Source organism: Saimiri boliviensis, chromosome 1 (assembly GCF_048565385.1).
Source record: "Saimiri boliviensis isolate mSaiBol1 chromosome 1, mSaiBol1.pri, whole genome shotgun sequence".
Taxonomy (NCBI): domain Eukaryota; kingdom Metazoa; phylum Chordata; class Mammalia; order Primates; family Cebidae; genus Saimiri; species Saimiri boliviensis.
Window position 1 is genome coordinate 75,245,059 of NC_133449.1, and position 25,096 is coordinate 75,270,154.

At 38.9% G+C, this 25,096-nt stretch overlaps 1 protein-coding gene and 1 pseudogene across 15 annotated transcripts in view; both read right to left on the reverse strand.

The window, feature by feature from the left end:
• The window catches only part of EHBP1 (EH domain binding protein 1), a 560,843-nt gene that overhangs the window by 315,351 nt on the left and 220,396 nt on the right, over nucleotides 1–25,096 (reverse strand). For 4 of the 15 annotated variants that reach the window (XM_039477340.1, XM_039477320.1, XM_074399300.1 and 1 more), the window contains exons 1-2: nucleotides 21,131–21,215; nucleotides 19,579–19,977 (exon numbers count right to left, since the gene is read on the reverse strand). In XM_039477340.1, coding sequence (XP_039333274.1) covers nucleotides 19,579–19,682 — 104 coding nt within the window. In that variant the 5' untranslated portion in view covers nucleotides 19,683–19,977; nucleotides 21,131–21,215. The other 11 variants (XM_074399320.1, XM_039477337.1, XM_039477310.1 and 8 more) reach the window with 7 other exon arrangements.
• On the reverse strand, nucleotides 615–19,572 carry LOC141584567 (PRAME family member 33-like; annotated as a pseudogene).

Here is a 25,096-nt window from a genome sequence, read left to right on the forward strand (position 1 = left end):
AAAAAGCAAAAGTTGCAATCCTAATTTCTTTTTCTTTTTTTTAAAAAAAATTTATTGTACTTTATATTCTGGAGTACATATGCAGATCATGTAGGATTGCTGCATAGGTACATATACGGCAATGTGGTTTGGTGCCTCCATCCCCCTGTCACCTATATCTGGCATTTCTCCCCATGTTATCCCTCCCCAACCTCCCTACCACCAACTCTCCCTCCCCTAGGCCCCTCAGTAGACCCCAGTGTGTGATGCTCCCCTCCCTGTGTCCATGAGTTCTCATTGTTCAACACCATGAGAACATGCGGTGTTTGATTTTCTGTTCTTGTGTCAGTTTGCTGAGAACGATGGTTTCCAGACTCATCCATGTCCCTATGAAGGACACAAACTCGTCATTTTTTATGGCTGCATATTATTCCACGGTGTATATGTGCCACATTTTCCTTGTCCAGTCTTGTACAGAATGTGCAATTTTGTTACATAGGTATACAGATGCCATGGTGGTTTGCTGCATTCATCAACCCGTCATTTACATTAAGTATTTCTCCTAATGCTATTCCTCCCTATATCCCCCACCCTCTGCTATCCCTTCCCCAAACCCCCAACCCCCAAAAGGCGCCCATGTGTGATGTTCCCTCCCTGTATCCATATGTTCTCATTGCTCAACATCAATGATGAACATTGTCATTATTCATCACTTGAGTGAGAACATGCGGTGTTTTTTTTTCTGTTCTTGTGTCAGCTTGATGAGAATGATGGTTTCCAGCTTGATGAGAATGATGGCTTCCAGCTTTCTCCATCAGATCTTTGAAAACCCTGTGCAGGTTGTCCCAGTGCTCTTTGATATGATTGACCTTTCTTATAAAAAGCATCTCAGGGCAGCCCAGGCTGAGGGATGGAGTCTCCAAGTCAGACGCCCACTGCTGTTGGGCACATACAGTTAACTCATGATCATAACCGAAGGCTACCAAGACTTTGTGAAGCTCGCTTAACTGGTTCAGGTAAGGGGCAAACTTTCCTGGTCTATTCAGCGAGCACTTTCTCTGGACTTCCGACTCCTAGATACTGTCTGGGTATACCATTTCCAATACTTTCCTGAAATGTGAAGTGGGCATAGAGTAATTCTGTACCTTACTACAACACAGCTGTACTAAACCTCTTTTGTTGTGAATCCAGCCACAGACATAGCTCAGCCACTCATCCAGGGTACTGTCCTTGGGGCCGACGTCTATGAACACCTTCAAGGGCTCATGTATGAACACCATCAAGAGCTCATGCTCTCCCATCCTTGGACAGTCATCCACTGTCTGCCTCTTACTCATGGCCTCTGGGGAGCAGGACAAGGCCCTGGCTCCAGACTACGTGGTCCAGAAATTCTCATCACCATCCTGCAAATCCAGCACTTGAAGTTTCCATCTCCTGGGGTGAAACTTCATGTACACCAGTGAATCAAGTCCCTCCAGCAGAGCTTGCAAGGTCTCCAGACGAGGTGTCTTCATCAGGGACCCCAGAGGGAGGTAGGGGAAGGGCCAGGTCTGCACCATGGCCTGTAGAATCTCATAGCACCTGCTGCTGAAGGCCTCCATGAATATCAGGGGGAAGACCTCCCCGGGCAGCTCATCCAGAGTGGTGGTATCCAAGTACAGGTCTCTCAGCAGGCTCTGCGCTGCCAGCTCCAGGAGTCTGCGTGGGGCCTGCAGGCTCATTCTGATAAATCTGCAAGGAAAAGCTTTTGCAGTGTGCTCGGACCTCTTTGAGAACCAGACAGTAACTCCAGGTACCACCACTCTGGGTAGCCACAATCCTAATTTCAAGCAAAATAGCCTTTAAATCACAAAGAGTAAAAAAGACAAAGAAGGGCATTACCTAATGGTAAAGGGTTCTACAAGAAGACCTAATACTCCTAAATATACGTGTATCCAAGATAGAAGCACCCCAATTCATAAAGCAATTTCTTACCTTCTAAGAGACTTAGACTCCCACACAATAACAGTGGAAGACTTCAACACCCACTAACAGTATTAGATCACTGGGGCACAGAATTGACAAAGTTATTCAGGACCTGAACCCAGTACCAGATCAAACGGACCTCATAGACATCTACAGAACTCTCTATCCCAAAACAACAGAATATACATTCTTTTCATCACCACATGGCACATAACTCTAAAATCAACCACATAATTGGACATAAAATACCTTAGCCAACACAAAATAACTGAACTCATAACCACTCTTTTGAACCACAGCACAATCAAATTAGAAATTGAGACTAACAGATTAACTCAAAACCATACAATTCCATGGAAACTGAATGACCTGCTCCCTAATGACTTTAGGAAGCAGAATGATCTGCTCCCTAATGACTTTGAAATTAAGGCAGAAATCAAGAAGTTCTATGAAACTAATGAGAAAAAAGATACAACATATCAGAATCTCTGGGACACAGCTAAGGCAACATTAAGAGGAAATTTATAGCACTAAATGTTCACATGAAAAAGCTAGAAAGATCTCAATTTAACAACCTATCGTCACAACTAAAAGAACTACAGAACCAAGAAAATAACCCAAAGCTAGCATAAAACCAGAAATAACCAAAATCAGAGCTGAAGTGAAGGAGACTGAGCCATGAAAAACCATTAAAAAGATCAACAAATCCAGGAGTTGGTTTTTTAAAAAAATATAATAAAATAGATAGACCATTAGCTAGACTAATAAAGAAGAAATGCAAAAAGATACAAATAAATATAATTAGCAATAACAAAGGGGATATAACCACCTTATACCACAGGAATACAAATAAACATAAGAGAACATTATGAACACCTCATGCCCATAACCTAGAAAGCCTAGAAGAAACGGATAAAATCCTAGACACATACACCCTCCCAGGACTGAGGTAGGAAGAAACTAAATCCCTGAGCAGACCAATAATGAGCTCTGAAGTTGAATCAGTAGCAAACAGCCTACCAACCAAAAAAGGCCCAGGACCAGACAGAATCACAGCAAAATCCTACCAAATGTGCAAAGAAGAACTGGTACCATTCCTACTGAAACTATTCCAAAAAGCTGAGGAGAGACACCTCCCTAACTCATTCTATGAGGCCAACATCATCCTGATACCAAAACCTGGCAGAGATACAACAAAGAAAACTTCAGGTCAATATCCTTGCTGAACATTGATGCAGAAATTCTCAATAAAATACTGGCAAAGTGATTCCAGTAGCACATCAAAAAGCTTACAATCAAGTAGGCTTTATCCCTGGGATGCAAGCTTGGTTCAAGATACACATATCAATAAATATGATTCGCCACACAGACAAAACTAAAGATTAAAAAACACACATTTATATAGATGCAGAAAAGGCTTTTTATAAAATTCAACATCCTTCACATTAAATACTCTCAAAACTAGGTACTAAAGGAACATAACTGAAAATAGTAAGAGCCATCTATGAAAAAAACCCACAGCCAACATCATACTGAATGAGCAAAGGCTGGAAACATTCTCTTTGAAAGGCAGCCCAGGACAAGGATGCCCTCTCTCACCACTCCTATTCAACATTGTATTGACAGTCCTGGCAAGGCCAATCAAGCAAGAGAAATAAGGCATCCAAATAGGAAGACAGGAAACCAAAGTATCCGTATTTGCAAATAACATGATCCTATATCTAGAAAACCCCAGAGTCTTGACCCAAAAGCTCCTTCAGCTGATAACTTCAGCGAAGTTTCAGGATACAAAATCAATGTACAAAAATTACTAGCATTCCTATAACCAACCACAGCCAAGCCAAGAGCCAAATGAAGGACACAATCCCATCCATAATTGCCACAAAAAGAATAAAATACCTAGGAATACAGCTAACCAGGGAAGTGAAAAGATCTCTACAGTGAGAACTCTTTACAAGACTCTGCTCAAAGAAATCTGAGATGACACAAACAAATGGAAAAACATTTCATGCTCATGGATAGGAAGAACCAATATCATTAAAATGGTCACACTGTCCAAAACAATTTACAGATTCAATGCTATTCCTATCAAACCAATAACACTCTTCACAGGACTAGAAAAAACTTATTTTAAAATTCACATGAAATAAAAAGACCCTGAATAGCTAAGGCAATCCTAAGCAAAAACAATAAAGCTGGAGGCATCATGCTACCTGACTTCAAACAGCTAAGGCAATCCTAAGCAAAAACAATAAAGCTGGAGGCATCATGCTACCTGACTTCAAACTATACTACAGGGCTACAGTAACTAAAACAGCATGGTACTGGTACAAAAACAGACGTGTAGACCAATGAAACAGAATACAGAGTCCAGAAATGAGGCCACATACCAGATGTACAAAGAAGAGCTGGTACCATTCCTATTGAAACTATTCCAAAAAATTGAGAAGGGACTCCTCCCTAACTCATTCTATGGGGCCAGCATCATCTTGATACCAATCCTGGTCTTCGACAAAGCTTACAAAAACAAGCAATGGGGAAAAGACTCCCTATTCAATAAATGATGCTGGGATAACTGGTTAGCCAAATGCAGAAGATTGAAACTGGACCTCTTCCACCATAAACAAAAATTAACTCAAGATAGATTAAAGACTTACCTGTAAATCCCAAAACTATAAAACCTGGAAGACAACCTAGGTAATACCATCCTGGACAAAGGAATGGGCAAAGATTTCATGACAAAGACACCAAAAGCGATTGTAACAAAAGCAAAAAATTGATAGGTGGGATCTAATTAAACTTAAGAGCTTCTGCATAGCAAAAGAATCTATCAACAGAGTAAACAGATGACCTGCAGAATGGGAGAAAAATTTTGCAAACTATGCATCTAACAAGTCTAATATCCAGCATCTATAAAGAACTCAAATTCACAAGAGGAAAAACAAATTTTAAGTGAGCAAAGGCCATGAACAGACGCTTTTCAAAAGAAGATATACATGTGGGCAAAAAGCATATGAAAATAAGTTCAACATCACTGATCATTAGAGAAATGCAAATCAAAACACAATGAGATACCATGTCACACCAGTCAAAATGGCTATTATTAAAAAGTCAGAAAATAATAGAAGCTGGGAAAGTTGTGGAAAAAAAGCAACACTTACACATTGTTGGTGGGCATATAAATTACTTCAGTCATTGTGGAAAACAATGTGGCAATTCCTCAAATACCTAAAATCAGAAATACCATCAACCTACCAATCCCATTAATGGGTGGGTTATATACCCAAGAGAATATAAAGTGTTCTATCATAAAGACATATGCATGTGTATGTTCACTGAGCTCTATTCACAATAGCAAAGACATGGAATCAACCTAAATGCCCATGAATGGTACACTGAATAAAGAAAATTGGTATATATACATCACGGAGTATATGCAGCCATAAAAAGGGACAAGATCAATCCGTCGCAGATACATAGATGGAGCCAGAGGCCATTATCCTTAGCAAACTAACACAGGAACAGAAAACCAATTACTGCATATTCTCCCAAGTGGGAGCTAAATGATGAGTACACACTGACACATAGAAGGGAACCCTGGGATCGCTTCTCCGCCTTTTGGCTAAGATCAAGTGTAGAAGGGAACCCTGGGGCCTATTGAAGGATGAAGGGTGAGAGAAAGGGGAGAATCAGGAAAAGTAACTAGGGGATAGTAAGTTTAATACCTGGGTGATGAAATAATCTATATAACAAACTGCCATGACACAAGTTTACCTATATCACAAACATACACATGTACCCTGAACTTAAAATAAGTTAAAAACAACAACAACAAAAGAAAAATCTAAAAAAAGAAGGAACAGGATATTTACATAGTCTCAAAGTATCTTCCTACAAAGGAAAAAAGCAGTAAATTTCAATGGAGAAACCTAGCAGACAACACTTGAACCAAGTGATCAAAGCTATCATCATTAATAATGGGTCCAATCAACATCATGTGACTTGCAGATGCAGTGAATACACAGCTTCACTTTGGTATTACTACAAAGTATTCATAACCTAAACCTAATCATGAGTAAGTATCAGACAAACCCAAACTGAGGAACATTTTTCAAAAGTGCCAAGGTGAATTGACACTTTAAAAGTGTCAAGTGTCAAAACAAAGACTGAGGAATTCTACCAGATTAAAGGAGATTAAAGAGATGTGACAACTAAATGTAACATATGGCCCTAGGATTAGATCCCGGTTTAGGTAGGAAAAAATTCTTCTTTTGCTATAAATGGAATTCTTGGGATAATTGGATAAATCTGAATCAGGTTTATATATTAAGTAATGGTATTACATTCAAATGTAAATTTCCTGATTTTGACAAACTATGGTTATGCTTTAAAAAAAATCCCTATTTTTAAGAAATATACACTCAAGTGTTTATGGGTAAAGGGTCACTACGGTACAGCTTACTCTTAAATGTTAAGGAAAAAAATATACATACAAAAGAGCTTAAGAGAAATGATCAAGCAAATATGGTAAAATGTTGCCACTTGGGAATTGCGGGGGAATGTATATGGAAATTCTTTGTATTATGTTTGCAACTTTTCTATAACTCTGAAATTATTTCAAAATAAAGATATTTTTAAAAAATAGAAAGGGATCTTTAAAAAAAAAATGTACCTCCTGTCAGAACCTCTGTACAAAAGGCAGTAATGATATCAAAAAGCTATTTTATAAATAACCATTAAGTACACACTGATATGAATAAATAACTGAATAAATAAATGGGGAATAAAGGACAAATCTTCCTTATAGAAAATTTCCAAAAATAAATGTAGAAGGAATAAAGGAAACAGAAATTTATCATTAGGACACAGTAGTGATTGCTACAAGCAAAATCTAATGATGAATTTTAAATTGGTGGCCAAAACTATGAAGAGAAATAGGATAGTTACATAACCTCAAAGAATCTTCCCACCAATATTCACTAGTTCTGTGGTAGTTGTAATATATATTCATATTCTTTGATACTTCTTTCAGGACATGAAACCGAATTCTCCTCCCTGAGTGTATATTGAATTTAGAAACTGGTTTCTAATGCATAAAATATGAAAAGGTAAAATAGTAATTTTACAGTGGAGAAACTCCACAGACTAAGTAATCAAGGTGAATATCACCAGTGATAAGTCATGTTGACATCATGCGATATATGATATTATGTGATGGGGACTGGGGGAATTTTACCTTTGAGGTCTCTTACCAGAATTCCATAACCTCAGTCTAATCATCAATAAAACATCAAACAAACCGAGTTTGAGGGACATGCTACAAAATAACCTAACCAGCAGTTGGCAAACCTAACAAAGTCATGAAAAACAAAAAAAGACTAAAAACTGTTACAGATTAGAAGAGATATGACAACTAAATGCAATGTGGTATCTTGGATCACATCCTTGGACAGAAAAGGGTATTAGTGAAAAAACTGGTGAAATCGAATAAAGTCTGTAGCTTGCCTAATAATAGTATACTAACATTAACCTCTTAGTTTTGATAAATGACAATGGTAAATTTATTTATTCAAATTTTACCCAAAAAAAGCTGGATGATGAGATATATAAGAACTATACCAAGCATGTCCAACCAGCAGCCTAAAATAAAATCACAAACTTTCTTAAACCATTATGAAATTTATGCAGGGATTTTTTTTTTTTTTTAGCTCATCAACTATCATTAGTGTTATTGTATTTTATGTGTGGCCCAAGACAATTCCTCTTCCAATGTGGCCCAGGGAAACCAAAAGATTGAACACCCCTGCTCTAAACCCTGCCCTTTGGTATCTTTGCAATTCTCTGTAATCTTAAAATTACTTCCATAAAAGTTTCAAAATAAATGAATTAACCAATTTTTAAAAATAATTTTGCAAATTAAGAGTACTCTTCAAACTAAACAAAACTAAACTGAACCATTAAACTTGATTTCTAGACCCACTTATTAAATGAATAAATCTAGTTTCAAATGTTAGTTTGAGAGGGTTTTACTACATGGCTTTCTGCATTTAATGATTTTGGAGAGGGAAAAAGAACAATAAAAGATAAAATTTGAGAGAAACTCTTTGCATGTAGTAAAAACAAGATTTCAGAATCTTTAAAAAATATGGTTGGAAGAAGACTAGTAAAATGGAATAAGGACATATTTTAAAAATTTAAATTGTCATACTAAACATACCCTACAAATAAAAGAACTATGGAAGGTTCATTTTAGAAGGATAACTATGGCAGTAATATTGGCAAAGGACCAGAAAGGGATAGGAAAGTATTAAGTGCTATCACAAAAGCCTACACTAGAGGTTGCCAAACTTTCTGGGTGTATAAAGTCCTTAATGTATAATTGTTTCACAGACTCCCTCACCCCCAGGCCAAAAGAAATACCAAGTGGTACCCTCGGCTTAAATTAGATGATCAGAAAATGAGGTTCCTCAGCCATATTCTGTCATAAAAAGCCTTCATGAAGGGTCGACATAAACATTATCTAATTTAACAGTGGTTCTGAGTCTTTTGTAGTTGGAGATTTTATCTAGTGTCATATTTTATTTTCATAATAAAAATCCTCTTTGGATTAAGGTCTAAGAAAACTCTCTAGAAACAAATTTATATACGTTCTTTCACCAGGAGGGCTATTACATGAGCCAAAGTGCTTCCCTTTTTGCCTTGGTTGCCAATAAACTCAGAACCAAATCCACTCTCCAATAGCAGCAACTAACTCCTCTCAAGTGTCTGGTAATATGTGCTCTCTCTGCTCCTATAAGACCATCATTCTATTTATATCTCTAAATTAGTCAACATGGTATTATTTTAAATTCTTAGGCTGACAAACTCTTGTGGACATAGGCAAGGTATCAAATTTTAAAATGATAATTTTTTTGAATTAAAGGCAATTTTTATAGTTTAAAAAAATTCATTAAAACTATTTTCAAAATAACAATACTCAGATTAATAAAACCAAGAAATTTTTTAATAAACCAAGCTTACTAAAGAAAACCATTAGGTGCATTTTTACCCTAAAAATATCACTGTAACATTGATACATAAGACAAATACCAGGTATAATGACATCCTGCCATAATTTCACTACTCAGTTCCACTCCTTTTAACAAATATGCAAAAGGCCTAATGTAGAATATGAACATTCCTACTGAGTATTCAAAATGCTTTGTGCAATTTTTCCTGAACTATTTTTGTATCATGCAATGAAAAAGTTCAGTGGCTCTTTTGTTGAAATTTCCCCAAAAATTAGAACAAACACATTTGATACATCAATAGCACATTTCTAGAAATGCCTAATTTTAAGTTCACTGGGCATTTTAATTGCAAAACTCATATGAAACTAAATTAAATCATAAGAACAGAACCTCTTCACATAATCCCTTAAAATTTCATTTTAGAAACCAACTTTTAAAGTATGTAAACCAGGATTTGATACCAAAACAATGTATGAAAATTACACATTACAAAAAGATCCTGGGTTCATTTCTTTAAAATCATGATAGGAAAAAAAACTGTTTAAAGAAAAACTGTGCTGGGCATGGTGACTTACACCTGTAATCCCAGCACTTTTGAGGGGCCAAGGCGGGAGGGTTGCCTGAGGCCAGAAGTTCAAGATCAGCCTGGGCAACATAGTGAGACCCCTGTCATCACAAAAAATAATGAAAAAGTAAAAGAGCAATTGTCACACAGAAATACATCATAAATTGTAGCAGGTGGCAGCCGCTTAGCAGCCAGAGTTGGCAGCCAGGAGCACAAAAAGCACTGGGAAACAACTCCTTGCTTCCTGTCCAGGCAGTTGCTAGGAGAGCAAAGGGCCTCTGGAAAAGGAAAGGAACCTCGGACCTTCCAGATCACTTCCTCTCGCAAAAAACTATTTGTCGCAGGAATAAAGATGGCTGCTGAACCAGTGGAAGACATCCGCAACAACTTTGTGGCAATAAAATTTATTGACAATACCCTTTACTTTATAGCTGAAGATGATGGTAAAGTATAAATGAATTTATTTTTCTTTGCAAACTAAGTACCTGCTTGAGACACATCTATATCACCATTATCAGCTGAGAAAAAAATGGTTCACATAATACCAACCTATTTGGAATGCCCATCTGCCCTCAAAGGAAAGTGGACTCAGTGGCACAGCTTTAGAATGAAAATGACCATAAGAGATACAAAGAAGAAGCTCCAGCAAAAGATGCTTCTCTACACCTTAAAAAATTATCCAGCTCTTAGAATCTACAGAATAGACCTTGCTTATTTCATAGGTCCTAAGATTAGCAGAGAGTCATGGATTCTGTTTGACAGAGGGTGCATAGGAGGAGATTGAAGCAGTAGAATTGTGCAAAATCAGTAACACCTCCTCTCAGAAATACTTTGGGAAGAAGCCTGGGAGGTTCCCAGGTTAGGGGGTGGTGGTAGAAAATTCTGGAAATAGACCAGGAATGGGTGGAACAAGAAGAGCACATTCAAAAGCCAAGATCTGAAAGAAGCCAGGGCATTTATGACGTATTCAGGGTAATTCAGAATGGGAGTAGGAGTAGAATGATGAGAGAGGGCAGAGTGATAAATAGGGTATAGAGCAAGACCTTCCCTTACTCCAAGATGTGAAATTTGGACTTTATCTTAGAGATAATAGGGTTAATTAAGCACAGTATGTATTAGCTAGGGTAAAGATTAGTTTGTTGTAACAAAGACATCCAAAGATTCAGTAGCTGAATAAGACAGAAAATTTTTCTCTCAAAAAAAGTAAGCAGCTCAGAAGTAGTATGGCTGGAAGAAACCTGATGATTGGGGCCCCAACTTTCTTCAGTCTTGTTACCCATCATCCCCCAGTTGTTGATCTCATTGACATAGTTAAAATCATCATACTTCCTGGGTCCATATCCCAGTTAGCAAGAAAGGGTCAAGATAAGAGGAAGTCAGGCTCATTCCTTTCAAAGACTCTAACTGGAAGTTGTACACATCAATTCTCCTCATATTCCATTGATTAGAATTTAATTACATGGCCACACCAAGCACAAGGAAATCTGGAAAATAACATCTTTATTCCGGGTAGCCTTTAAAATTCAGAAACAATATATTTTTTTTAAATACATCATAAAATGGCCTGGCACGGTGGCTCAACTGGGCACAGTGGCTCAGCGGGGCACAGTGGCTCATGCCTGTAATCCCAGCAGTTTGGGAGGCCGAAGTGGGTGGATCACTTGAGGCCAAGAGCTCGAGACAAGCCTGGCTAACATGGTGAAACCTCATCTCTACCAAAACATACAAAAATCAGCTGGGTGTGGTGGTGCACACCTGTAGTCCCAGCTACTCAGGTGGCTGAGGCAGAAGAATCCCCTGAACCCGGGAGGTGGAGGCTGCAGTAAGCCAGGACTGTGCCACTGCACTCCAGCATGGGTGAGAGAGTGAGACTCTGTCTCAAAAAGAAAAAGAAAAAAGAAAAGAAATATCTTATCGTAAAACATCACAGGACACATACAAACACACAGACATGCATACACAAATGCTGGCAAATTACTTCTACTTTGGAGGAATTAAGCTAGTTTTCTTAGCACTACATTTGCTTGAAGTTATTATGAAAAGGAAATAAAGTTATAAAAACTATAGGAATTGATTTTGCTCCAGAAGCAAAAATATATAGTTCCTCTCCCCAAAAATCAAAGTATTGTCAAAACTTAGCTCATTTCAGCACTGTACTTCTGATTGCTCATTCCCTGGTTTACTCCTACCTCCCCAGTCACTCCAACCTGTGCTAGTTCATCTTTCTCTTAACACTCTTAGAAGTTCAAGTTATATTTACAATCTTCTTCTCACCTACTCTAACCTTTCTCTCTAGATAGTTCTCTTATAATAATAACAATGGCTAACATTTACTGGGTGCTTACTCTGTCAGACACTGTTCCAACCCCTTTATTACAGGTATTATCTTACTTAATCTTCAAAACAACTCTATGCTGGAAGTAGTGTTATTATTTTCACTTCCACTACAGAAGAGGTACTAAAAGATAATTCATCCAAGGTCACACAGCCAGAAAATATATTTTGCACATACACAGATCTCAATGTTCTCAGAAGTTGCTCTAAACTTTCTTTCTATAAGGCTAGGAAACAGGCAGAATGGTCTTCTCTGTTGCGTATGTAGTTTGACTAAAATAAGACTAAATAGTTTAGAGCCTAAGCACAGAGAAAACAGAAGGGTGCTAGATTCTATATTCCCTAAACACTAGTTGCAAGTAACTCCAATGACTTAAAGCAAGAGCAAGCAAACTTTTTTTCTTTTTTTTTTTTTTTTTTCAGCGATAGGGTCTCACCGTGTTGCCCAGGCTGGCCTTGAACTCCTAAACTCCTGAGTTCAAGTGATCCTCCCACCTTGGCCTCTCCCAAAGTGCAGAGATTACAGGCTTGGACCACCAAGCCTGGCCCTTTTTTTAAAGAAAACAAACTTTTTCTTAAAAGGCCAGATAGCAAATATTTTAAACTCTGCAGCAACCCAATCTAGGCAGCAACTACTTAAACTCTGCCACTGCAGTGTAAAAGCAACTCCAGACAGTAGTAAAATAATGAATGAGCATGGCTGTATTCCAATAAAACTTTATTTACAAATGAGCCAGTTTGGATCAGGCCAGAGTTTGCCAACTCTTGATCTAGAGGCATATTTTGAGTCATGTGTAGACATAATCATGCTGTAAGCAAAGCAATATCCAACTATGGCATTACATGGCTCTGCTGTATTATTTAAAGAACCCACCACAACTGAATTTTGTAAAGCTGTTATTCACATAGAATAAAGACTTAAAATCTAGATAAAACACAGTATGTAACAATTACAATGTTTTAAAAAAATCAGTTCATAAGACACTACCATGAAATTACAAACAAGTAATACATCAATTTAGTATTTGCTAAAATCATATGCCTTTGACAACTTACAATAAAGAAAAGAAGACTGCACTATTTTGTTTCAAGGAGTAAGATGTTCAAGAGTCACATAACTTGCAACATAGAAAGTACTGCAAATTAACCTCTCTAGAAGCAAGCCTAGAAACTAAGGAACAATACCTTTCTTACCTTACCTCTCCCTTTTGTAGTCATCTAACCTTCTGCCCCATCTCTCCCCTCATACATGAAAGATTTTATCACCAGACCAGTGCCATGGCTCATACCTATAATCCCAGCACTTTGGGAGGCCGAAGTAGGCAGATCTTTTGAGGACAGGAGTTCGAGACCAGCCTGGCCAATGTAGCAAAACCCTGTCTTTACTACAAATACAAAAAAACTAGCCAGGCATAGTGGTACATGCCTGTAATCCCAGCTACTTGGGAGGCTGAGGCATGAGAATCACTAGAACCCAGGAGGCAGAGGTTGCCCAGGAGGCAGAGGTTGCAATGAGCCACTGCACTTGATCCTGGGCAACAGAGCGACACTCTGTCTCAAAAAAAAAAAAAAAAAAGACTTTAGCACCTGACTCCCTGTCTTAAATGTTTCTCCTCCCATTATTCTTTGCAACTTCAAGAGCCACACAGATAATCTGCCCACACATTGGCCTCTAAATTCCCTGACCACCCTCTTCATACCCAAAAATCTTTTCCTCCATTTCCTCTCAACCACCAATTGTCATGGTCATATACTAATAGCTATAGTCTCTAACAAGGGATAGGAATATCTGGAAGCTGCAAAAGAGTATCTACTCAAATACAGCAAGAAATGCTACTGAAATTTATTTATTTTAAATGTATTTATTAAAGGAAATTAAAGTATACTCATATTTCATGCATATAGCACATTAATTAAAAATATATTGGGATATATGCTCATTTTTGTAAACAGATATGCACATGTGATCCAAGGACACCACCAGTATCTTGTCATTAACATTAACCACATCCTCCAAAATCAAGCATCTCACACTCTTCCACCTCCCATCTTTCCAGCTCCCAATGCCAACAATTCTTCAACCTCTTTAAAAATCTCTCAGTCATCCTTTTCATTTTTTCACTGACTGTCCCATCTTTCACGTACTTATCTTCCTCCTTTTTCAGCTTATATTCCATGGTTCATCACTAAAACCATTCCTGCATATCTGCTCTCAATTTCTCTGTCTCTCTTCCCCTCAGTTATACATTCCTGACAAAATCCAATCCTGGTCAAATCCAACTCTACTTATTCTATGCCTATAACCAAGTACTGAACACAGTTGGATTAAAATATGCAAACTTGTTGGTTGCATTCACTTAACATTTATAATCACAAAGTTAAGGACTTCACCACTACCCAGCAATACCCCTACATTTCCCTAGTCAATTCTTTCTCACTTTGACGACTTCTTACCTCATCTCCTCAATTCTTCAACAACTCTGTCACTTCCCTCCCAGCAGATGATTTATTATATTATTTCCCGGAGAAAACAGAATGTCCATATCCTCCCCAATCAAATCTACCAACCTATCTGCTTCTCTACCCATGTACTCTGTTTCTTCCCTTATAACAATGAATGGTCCCTGCTTCTACCTAAGTTCAACCTTTCCACTTGTGCTCTGACTCCTTTTCTCTTTCTTTCACTCAAAGACTTTTCTCCTAAGGTTACCTCCTCTTCCACCACATCATCAATTTTTTCTTCTCTACCAATCATTTCCCTCAGCATTTACACATGGTGCAATACCTGCCAAGCAAAAAATACACTTTGAACACTTGTCTCTCTTCATGCACCCAGTTTATCTGCTTTGTAGCAAAATGCTCCAAGAAAATAATCTATACTCACCGTAATCACTTCTTTTCCTCGAAGCCAATTTAATCAAGCCTTCATATCCACCACTCCATTGAACCGTCCTCAAAATCATCAGTTCTTTCCACCTTGCCAAATCTAATGGTCACTTTGCTTAACCTCTCAACAGTATTTGACACAGCCAAATACTCCCTTAATATACTTTTTGTACTTGGTTTCTTAGAAAACTCGCTATCCTAATTTTCCTATCTCACTACTGCTTATTTCCTGTCTCCTTTGTTGGCTCCTGCTCTCCTTCCTCACCTCTATATGCTGAAGTGCCTCAAGGCTCAGTCCTCAATCCTCTTCTCAATCTGTACTAAATCACAGGAAATTTCCTATAGCCCCATGGTTCTAAATACTACTTACGATTCAGCCACTTCTCTCCCCTGAGTTTGAGACTCTTACAATTAACTGCTTAATTAAGATCTCCATCTGGATGTCCCAAACGAAAAGCAAACAGAATTCTTGATTTCTCCCTCACATCAAACCTTTTCCTTCCCAAGTGTTCCCCTATCACTACAATTAACATTACATTCACCTGGTTGCTCAGGCCAAAAACCTATAGTCATTATTGATTGTCTCTTACTTTACATTATATCTAATCCATCAGTAAGTCCTGTTAACTACACCTTTAAAAAATATATTATCTACCTGCATGGGTACAAAAAATTGTCAAAACTCACTGAACTGTACACTTAAAATGGATGCAATTTACTGTATGTAAAAGTGTAAATTATACATCAATAAAGTGTGGTAGTGCTGAGTGTTTATGAGGGGGTGTCTGTGACATCTGACTGTTTCTTTTCTTTTTTTTTTGAGACAAGAGTCTTACTCTGTCATCCAGGCTGGAGTGCAGTGGCATGATCTTGGCTCACTGCAACCTCTGCCTCCCGGGTTCTAGTGATCCTCCTGCCTTAGCCTCCCAAATAGCTGGGACTGCAGGCAGCTGCCACCACACTCGGCTAATTTTTTGTATTTTTTAGTAGAAATGGGGTTTCACCATATTGGACAGGCTGGTCTCGAACTCCTGACCTATGTCCCCCCAAGTGCTGGGATTACAAGCGTGAGCCATGAAGCCCGGCCATTACATCTGACCATTTCTTACCACCTACTACTGCTGTTTGAATTACTGCAATAACCTCCTAACTGGTATCCCTGCTTCTGCTTTTACTCATGACAGTCTATATCCCATGAAACATACCAAATTTGTCTCTAATTAAAGCTTTTTTTCTGTTATTTGTAAAATTTATTTCAAAAGTAGGTTATTTGCATCAAGGCTCGTGTATCTCTGTATCACTCCATGGTCAACAGAGAAATACTTGCTTAAGCCATCCAAAGAAGTGAATCTGAAATTAATAATTCTTAATGTAATTTAGTTTTCATAAATTCAAGTTAACAAAGTGCATGTAGCCTTCTAATGTCTAATTGGAAAACTAAGCTGGGATCAGTCACACATATCCTGGAATATCAGATTAAAGCGTTTATATTTTATCTAACAGGCCAGTGTCACAAACTTAAACACTAAGAAAAGTTACCTTTTTTGACTTTTCAAATCCTGGAGTCACAAGGTTGGCAAAAATGTGTGAAATAATGAACAAAATGAAGAGTTACTTTCACCACAACTAAGAATTAGATGGAAGAAATATAAAGATAAAATATGTTCATATATGTAGATAACGGAGACACATGTAAAATATAATATGTATTCATAAAAGTTTATAGCACTTTCAATATTTTTAGTCCTCCCACCACAACTAAAAATTAGATGGAAAAATACAAAGTTAAAATATGTTAGTATACGTAGATAATGGAGACACATACATGCAAAATATAATATATATTCATATATAATGATTTATGTCATATATTAGAGAGCTCTTACCAGAATTTAATTTGCAGTGTACTTAAATTATCATCATAACCACAACTCGCCAACTTTTACAGTTTCCTTAAACACCTGCATAGCCTTTGAGAACTCATAAAGATTTCTCTCTGAAATCTAAAAGCCTACCGATGATAAAAGAACAGAACAGAGAGAAAAGAGAGAAATGACATGACTCTTTCAAACTCATCTCCAGAGGCCAGTCTTGCCAACCGCCACATCAGTTAAACCAAAATTCATAATTAAATGACCTAGGGACAACAATAAGAGTAGGAGGTATAAACCCTATCATCTCTAAATTTGCTACAGCCTCTTTACGTGGCAATCAAGGAATAATGATTAATAGGACCTCCATGGTACACTGTCCTTTTCTCATATGAAAAGAAAAATTCTCATTTTTGTTCCTGATCTAAGTTCTAGAACCACTAAAACTTAGAACACCAGAAAACTTAATAACTCTGGTATTAAGTTCTAGATTTAAGTTCTTGAACCAAGACTTAATACAAGAAGTATTGGGAGTACTTAATACCCCTAATACTTCTAGAAGAACATCCAAATGGATCTGGCATTAAGTCTAGATCCTATCATAAGACCTGATTTAATAGGGACACCATAACGGCCATCCCTAAAAGTAATCACGCCGTTTATCCAACTGTAATCAAGCTAAATTTTCAATGTAGCTTTCACCTTTAGACACATTAGCAATAACTTAAATTGTTATTTAAAAATTAATAACTTAAAAGCTCAAGGGAAAAAAATTCGAGGAAGGCTGCAAACAGTGAGAAAGAAACTGATTTTCTAACTGAGGAATCACCTGAAAATGTTCTATTCCCCTTAAGAAAAAGATTAAGATTTAACTGTCTTAAAGTTGATGTTCCCAGTATACTGCCAAGTTAAGAAATACCTGTAATCAGGACCTTCTCTAACTTGGTTAAGTACACCTAGACTTCCAACACAAAAGCTTGGACGTCAATCTGGACCTTTTCTTCTCCCTCATCCCCATCTTTCCCAGATCCCCAGTTGAAATGATTACCAAATCCTATCCATTTTGTGTTCTAAGTGTTCGCCTAGTTAGTTCTCTCCATTCCCTTTGCCACTGCCTAGTCCTAACTTTTTGTCTCTCCTTGTTTATTAAAACAGCTACCCTAATATTGCTGCTTCCAGTCACCCTTTTACTATGATCCTCACTCTACACTGTTGTCCTGGTGATCTTCCAATAGCAAACCTAATATCTCTTCTACATAAAACCTTCCACTATGTTCCTATCACTGCAGAATAATGCCCAAGCCATTTATTAACAGCACACAACTTTACATGCTTTCAGTCCTGTCTGACTCTCAAATCTCATCTCACTGCACATGCCCAATCCTACACTTTAAACCCCGTTAATATCAAACTATACTGCTTGAATTTCCAGCATATCCCATTCTAGGTAAGCCTTCATGCTTCTGCATAGGTTGTTGCTTTATTGTAGAAAGTATTTCACTTCTTCCCTTTGGCTTCCTGGACAACAACTATGAATCTTTCAAAACCCAGCTCAGATCTCAGGAAGCCATCCCAAGAATTCATCCTCTACCCTTAAAAAGTTGACTGTTTTCCCCTCTGCTACCTCTGTACATAATAATGGCATTTATTAGGCACTATGTTCCCAACACTGTTCCAAGCATTTTACATGTATTAACTCATTTAATCTTCACAATTACCCTCCCTTGAAGTGGCACCATTATGACCCTACAGAAACTTGAATCACAGAGAATTTAAATAATCTGTCCTCAAAGACACTCAACTGGATGGAGACAGGTTAAAATCCTTATGTCATACATATTAATATTATTGCATCTGTTACAACGAATTTTTTCATGTGAGACTCCTTACACTGGACTATACACTCCTTGAGGACAGGGGCCCTAAATCCACAGTACCTGGTATAAAGTAGGTAATAAGTGCATGCATTTCTCAAACTGACTTTAAAATAACATTCCTAACAAGTTGAAGAGAAAGGCATTCAGAAACTAGTTCCAAATAAATATTCAAATATTCTATAAGAGTTCTAGAATAGAGCAAGCAATTTTTTAAATCTAATAAAATGGATGTTAAAAAGAAAGGTTATTACAGACATGCATTACAGTACTATGAACAAAGAAATGGACTTATTTTGCAATAGTCCATTACTGCTTAATCACTGTAATAAATCAAAACCCAAACAACCATTTGCTTAAAATTAACTTTTTTCTCTCACTAAATAAAACATTTTTGTTGTTTATCATTCAGGGCAATGGAAAGAAAGCCCTGTATTTATTCTTCTCAAGTGGAAAGAAGCAAATCACAGACCAGCATCACTAATTGCTTCCTTAAATCTGGCCAAGAAATGTATCCCATTAGGCAATTAAAATAAAATACAGTTGCCTGAGTAAGCATTTAACAAAAGAATTTCTAAGGTTTTGTGGATGGCATTCCATTAATCAAATAATGAAAAATTCTTTACCCTAAGCAAAGAAAAATGAAAAAAAACAGAATAAAATAAAATAGATTACCATCACCCCACAACAATGTAGACTTCTATATTAAAATATAAACCTGTTATAGTAAAACATATGCATACATGCTTACAGTATTTCAATAGCCATTCACTGTCTCCTTAAAATTATAGAAATTGAAGTTATTTTAACACTAATGATTAATAACCTCAAGACCAAATCTACTGTATTTAGTGTGCTCTCACAGTTACAGTTCTCTGAGCCATACTATTGAAGCGCAGTAATTAAAATCCACAGGGATGGCACTAGCAGCAACAGTGCACAGCATAGTACTTGTTAAGAGTTATCTGCACCCCACCCAGCGTCTACACACTAGTGCACTATAGAAAGGTCAATCTACTATCAGAAGACCCAGAGTTTGGGCCACAGTACGCTTAGGCCACAGCACAGCAAACTCTACCCCAGGTACATCTTACCATTTCTTCGTACACTCAACCATCAGCTCCTGGTAGGAGGCCACAAACTGGAACTTGGATGCATGTTTTCCCACACGCTGCAGTCTCTTCCAAACTGAAGCCATGATGATCAGTCAATACACTGGAGCAGTTGTGGGTTAGCAATACAGCAGCTTTAATAATGCAGAGGGTCCAAAGCAAAGGAGCTTTGCATGTATGCCTTTTAAAAACTCAACTACAACTTGAAATGATGCTTGGGGTCCATAAGTCTTCTCCCAGTTTCACAGGGTAAATCCCATCTTAAATGAATGGCCCAGTCAAGAACACTATGATATACATGACAGGATGAATGGGAGGAGGTTCCCTCATGGAGACATCACCATGCCACCTCAAGGGCTATATGATGCGTATTCTGGAGTACTGAAAATCAAAACAAAGACAAAAAGAGAAAGAATATGAGAATCATGAGAAGTGACTAACCAACCATGTTAAATAACGCTGCAAAAGACCATCCCAGTTGTCTGCATGTCTTTTAAACAATGAAACAAAACACCGACCTCAAAAGCCAGTAACATCAAGGATGCAAGACACCAAGGAAGAAATTACAATTCACAGAGAAGACGTGGAGCGACATATCAGGTAGTCAGCATCAACAACAACCCAGAGAGATGGTAACTCCGGGCCCTACTTCCCGTGTTAGCATCACAGAAGGGCGAGCAGAGCGGGAAAGTCTAGGGATGCTGTTTAATGTCCACGGCCAGTCAAAGGGAGGAGTGGAGTATTTTTTATTAAACTTTGTTTTTCAGCCGATAATTAATAGCCTCAAGTCCAAGAATATTTGCTTGCATTAAATTAGGGAGCCAGGAGGAAAGCTGTTTTTCAGTCAGAGGGGGAAATGGATGGGGAACGAAGAGTAGAGGGAAATCTCCAGGCAGAGAGAGGGCAATGTCCCGGCTCCAGGCCACTTAAGCTCCTTCACTGCCAACCGGAGGGAAATGGAAACTCCTGCCTGGGCGTGAAGCAATGACCAGCTGGGCAAGTGGACGGTGCGGGGTGCGGTGCCTCCCTCCCCCATCCTCAGGGGAACAGTCCGCCAGAGGACAGTCTCCTCACGCCAGGAGCCCAGACCCCTGCCCCCCAGCGGAGGCAGGCGGTGGCTCGTCAGCGGTCCCTGTCACCCAGGCGATACCAGAAGACCCCAGCCCGGACCCCGAGCCCCGGCCCCGCCGCTCGTCCATTCCCGCCCCCTCCTCACACCTCTAATCCCGCTGTCGGGCTGAGTCTAGCCCCGTTCCCTTCTCAGAGCCGCTCCTTCGTCGCCGCCGCAGCAGCAGCCGCCGCCGCCGCCACCGAGTCCTCCATCCCCGCCGGAGCCACATGGAACAGCCAAGCCAGCCACAGCGCTCGCGGGAGCCGGGAGGTGCAGCCCCTCAGGCGGACGGCGCCCCTCACGCCCGCCCCCTCCCTGACGGATCGCCCCGCGACCGTCCCCCACCCTACCAAATCCTGCCAGTGCCGCCGCTCAGTGCCCAGCACCCCCTCCCCCGCCTTCCTCCTCCGCCACCATCATTACCTCCCCCGCCGCACCTCTCACACTAACCCTACCCACTGCAGCTCAACCTCCACCGCCCCGTCGCCATTGGCCGGACCCCGCGCGTGCCCCGCCTACCTTAGCGACCGGGTCTTAGCGTGGCTGGGGCGCCTCATTGGTAGAACTGCGTGCCCATCACAGGGGCTCCACCTTCTCCTTGCTCGGGAGGTGGTTTTTTCCCCCCAGCCGGAATGCGACACACAGGCTACCTTTTTTTTTAAAAAAAAAAAAAAAAAAAAAAAAAAAAAAGGAACCAAGGACGATCCCGCCCATTCTTCTGATTGGCTTGGAGAGAAAAGCGATAGGCGGGAAGAATGGGGAGTGTTTATAGTGAACTGGAAGATGATTGCAGAAGGTGGCTGTCCGTCAAAGGCACCGCCGGTGCTGGGCGGGGTTTCTAGCCCCTAAGGGTGATTGCAGACCTGGAGACTGGCTTCGCTGCAGCTGTGGGCAGTGCGGCTGCCTGTGGATTTCTCTTCTCTCATGTCCGCCAGGAACTGGGCGCGCCCGCTCCTCCGCCACTGGCAACTAGGGTTTTTGCACATACAGCCTTTATTTCACCAATTCCTCCTGGAACCTTACCTGACAACCTGAAGTAATGATCCTGCCAGGCACCCCGACTCCCCGCTCAACAATGAGTCAACTGGTCCTCTACGGGATTGAATCAGCTGAGCTAGACACAAAAGGTGTACAGTACAATTTCTTCTTGTTCGGAGTCTTCAACATTTCATTGAATCTTGGTTTCTTCTCTTCGCTGTCGGCCTCTTTTACCCCTAGTGATAATTGTAGATGGATATGGAAACAGCTAGCCTATAAAAAGGGTGGTCAAAGGCAAAGAGGAGGAGTCAGAGTGAGGGCAGGAACACTTAACCTTGTTAAAAGAGTCAAGGGCCCTTTTGAGCATATGAAAGCTACGGATACTTTCTCAAGGGGGAAAAAGTGTTCCGTCTCAAAACACGAAGATTTGTTTTCAGTTTTAGACGGTTCACAGACCTCTGGTGTAGAGAAAGGACAAAAAATGAAACTTCAGGGGAATCCTAGCATTTAAAGAATAAGCAGAGCAAAACGGCAAAGAGACTGAGAAGGAATGATAAGAGAGGTAGGAGCTAAGCAAGCAATGGGCAGATAGTTTAGGAAAAAAAAAGAGGGAAGCTAACATAAAAAGAAAGTAAGCCAGATGGGCTCTGGAAACAAGGATCATTCAATCTTACTACTAATGTTGGAAAGCAGGGTGCATGGACAAAGTAGCTAGAAAAGTTAGGGTCTAGGTAGGATTCTTTCAGGGACAGGAAGGGAAAGCAGTGATGGGTGAGAATTGAGTCCATCTGTAGACACTGGGGACCAAGAGAAAGTGGAGAGACAGATGTTGAAGAATCAAGAGAGATGGGGAGACAAATGGAAGGCTTGAATCCAGTATAATTCAATTTCCACTTTCAGTAAAGAAAGTGAGCTAATAATAAAAGAGCACAATGTGCATTTTACAGAAAAGAGCGTAGTTATTCCTTATTTTGCTAGTCAATTCAAAATGTTAAGATAACCATAATAATCATATTGATTCTTATTTTGTGTGCATCTTAAGAGTTCTCTGATGCCCCTCCTGGGTGGTTCACGAAATCACTACGACCTATAGCCATTATGATCTCATAAAATAATATATTCTGCATCGTAAGTAGGCGTTTAGTGTGTGGAATTTTATTTGTGGAAATGGTCTAAATTATTTTCATCCAAGTTGCTCTCAGAAACAATCCACATGATGATCAGAAGGTTTTTGCACCCTATTCATTATTATTCTTCGTTAGTTCTCAAACTTTCTCATGCGGTCATTCTGGTTTCTTTTAGCATGCTTCCCTTACTCAAAAGAGAGAGGGAAAAGAGAGACCTTATTGTAAAGAAATTCTCTTAAAAGTAATAAGTTTTAAACAGTGTCTTTAAAAAAATTAATAAAGTTGTAGGGATCCCTAGGGAATCTTCCTCAAGTTGTGGAACATTTCAAGAGACTGATAGTTTCTTATGACAGCTCTTCTTTTTAGAGGAAGCATTTGTCTTGGATGTAAACTCTTACTTTTCCTTCTAGACACCAAGGTAGCTAAGAAGAGATCAAGGTTAGAATAGTTTACTAAATGAGTGAAGGAATTAAGAACAGCCCTTGACATTGTTCTGCCGATGGCCTTATGTTCATAGGCTGTCTTCTAGAGGCCCTACCCAGCAGCTACTTCTTCCCCCATAACATTTTTAAAAATAACCTACTAACTAAATTTATTGAGGAATATTATATATAGAATATATTCAGCTCTTTTGGTCTGCTTTGCTGAGAATTACTGAACACCAACTGAGTAGTAATCTTTTATTTTTCTTGAGACAGGGTCTCTCTCTGTCACTCAGGCTGGAGTGCTGTTTCCTCATCAAGGCTCACTACAGCCTCAACCACCCAGGCTCAAGAAGTCCTCCCACCCCAACCTTCCGAGTAGCTGGGACTACAGTTGCATGCTAGCATGCCTGGCTAATTTTTTTTTTTTTTTTAAGGAGCAGCTCTATTAACTGATAGGCAAATGTTTTGTACTTTTTATAAAGACAGGTTTCACCATGTTGCCCAGGCTGAATTCCTGAGGTCAAGTGATCTATCTGCCTCAGCCTTAAAAAGTGCTGGGATTGCAGGCGTGAACCACTGCTCCCAGCCTGATCATATTAAATACTACCAATAGTAAGTAAAAGTTGACAGTCCCTGTTCTCAAAGAGTTTCAGAACAGATTTTAGGTGTGCACACAAGAAAGTAACACAAATTACTTAACCTCTCTGAGTCCCAGCTTCTTAAAGCATGATTCTGTAAAACAGAAAACAAGCCAGGAAAGAACAGACCTTCAAGAAAACTTAGGCAATACTTAGTGCCAAACATCACTACCTCACAGACTAAAGAGTCTTAAAGAGTACATTTAACATTATTTATCTCCCGTTAATTCAATTAATACCAAGAGTGGAATAGCAATAATTTAGGTGGACTCAGGATTTTATAATAATTACTAAGAATCCACTTATCCTCAATCCTTGTGACCACTTCTTGTGTCATATATTAGCTGGAATCTTTTGGCATGCTAGAAGTTACCTTTTTCCTAAGGTCTCATTTCTTCTACCAACCAACAGGTACCTCCTACCCACCCTCCCACTTCCAAGATTGCTCATTGTGTCTGCCCCCTTCTAATTCCCTATTTACTAGGGTCTTGATTTATCATCTCCTTCTGTCCCATTTTTAATGCAAGTTACATTAATTGTCCTGTCCATTTGACCCAGGTTGTTGACTGCAAAATGTTTTACTAACAGAAGATTCAACATTTAAAGTAATTTCAAATTTTCCTTTAAATATCATCAAGCTTAAAATTAAGATAGAATACAAAGAAATAAGTGGAAAACAGCATCCAAAAACTTTAAATCTCCTCTGCCGTGACAATTTTGAGAATGACAGAGATTATTTTCTGCAAAACAGCTTTCACTGCTTCAGCTAGTCACTGCTTCAGAAACCCCACAAATGGAGATTCTAGTGACAGTCTATGAAATGCAGCCATAGTCTTGAATTATTATTATCTTTCCTAGTGCTAAAATTCATATCTTTGGGTTTTACAGTTATTGCAGTAAAAATTGCCAGAGGTATTATTGCAGGATTTAACTACTGATGGAATTTATCTGTGCCTTATTCCTAATAATAATATTTACTCCTAATAAAAACACTACAGGCTTTTGTATTTTTTTTTCCAGTTACCACAGCGGTTATACTATACACAAAAATATTACTGCATTTTTTAACTGCTAATGAAATTGTTTTAAACCCACAGCAAACAAATTTACTTCCAACAATCCTATAGCAATTTTTATGTCCTTAAAAACTCACTGTGACAGGCTAATACTTTTAAAATTTTAACTAATGGTTTCTGTAGTAGTTGTTTTTCCAAGTACTAA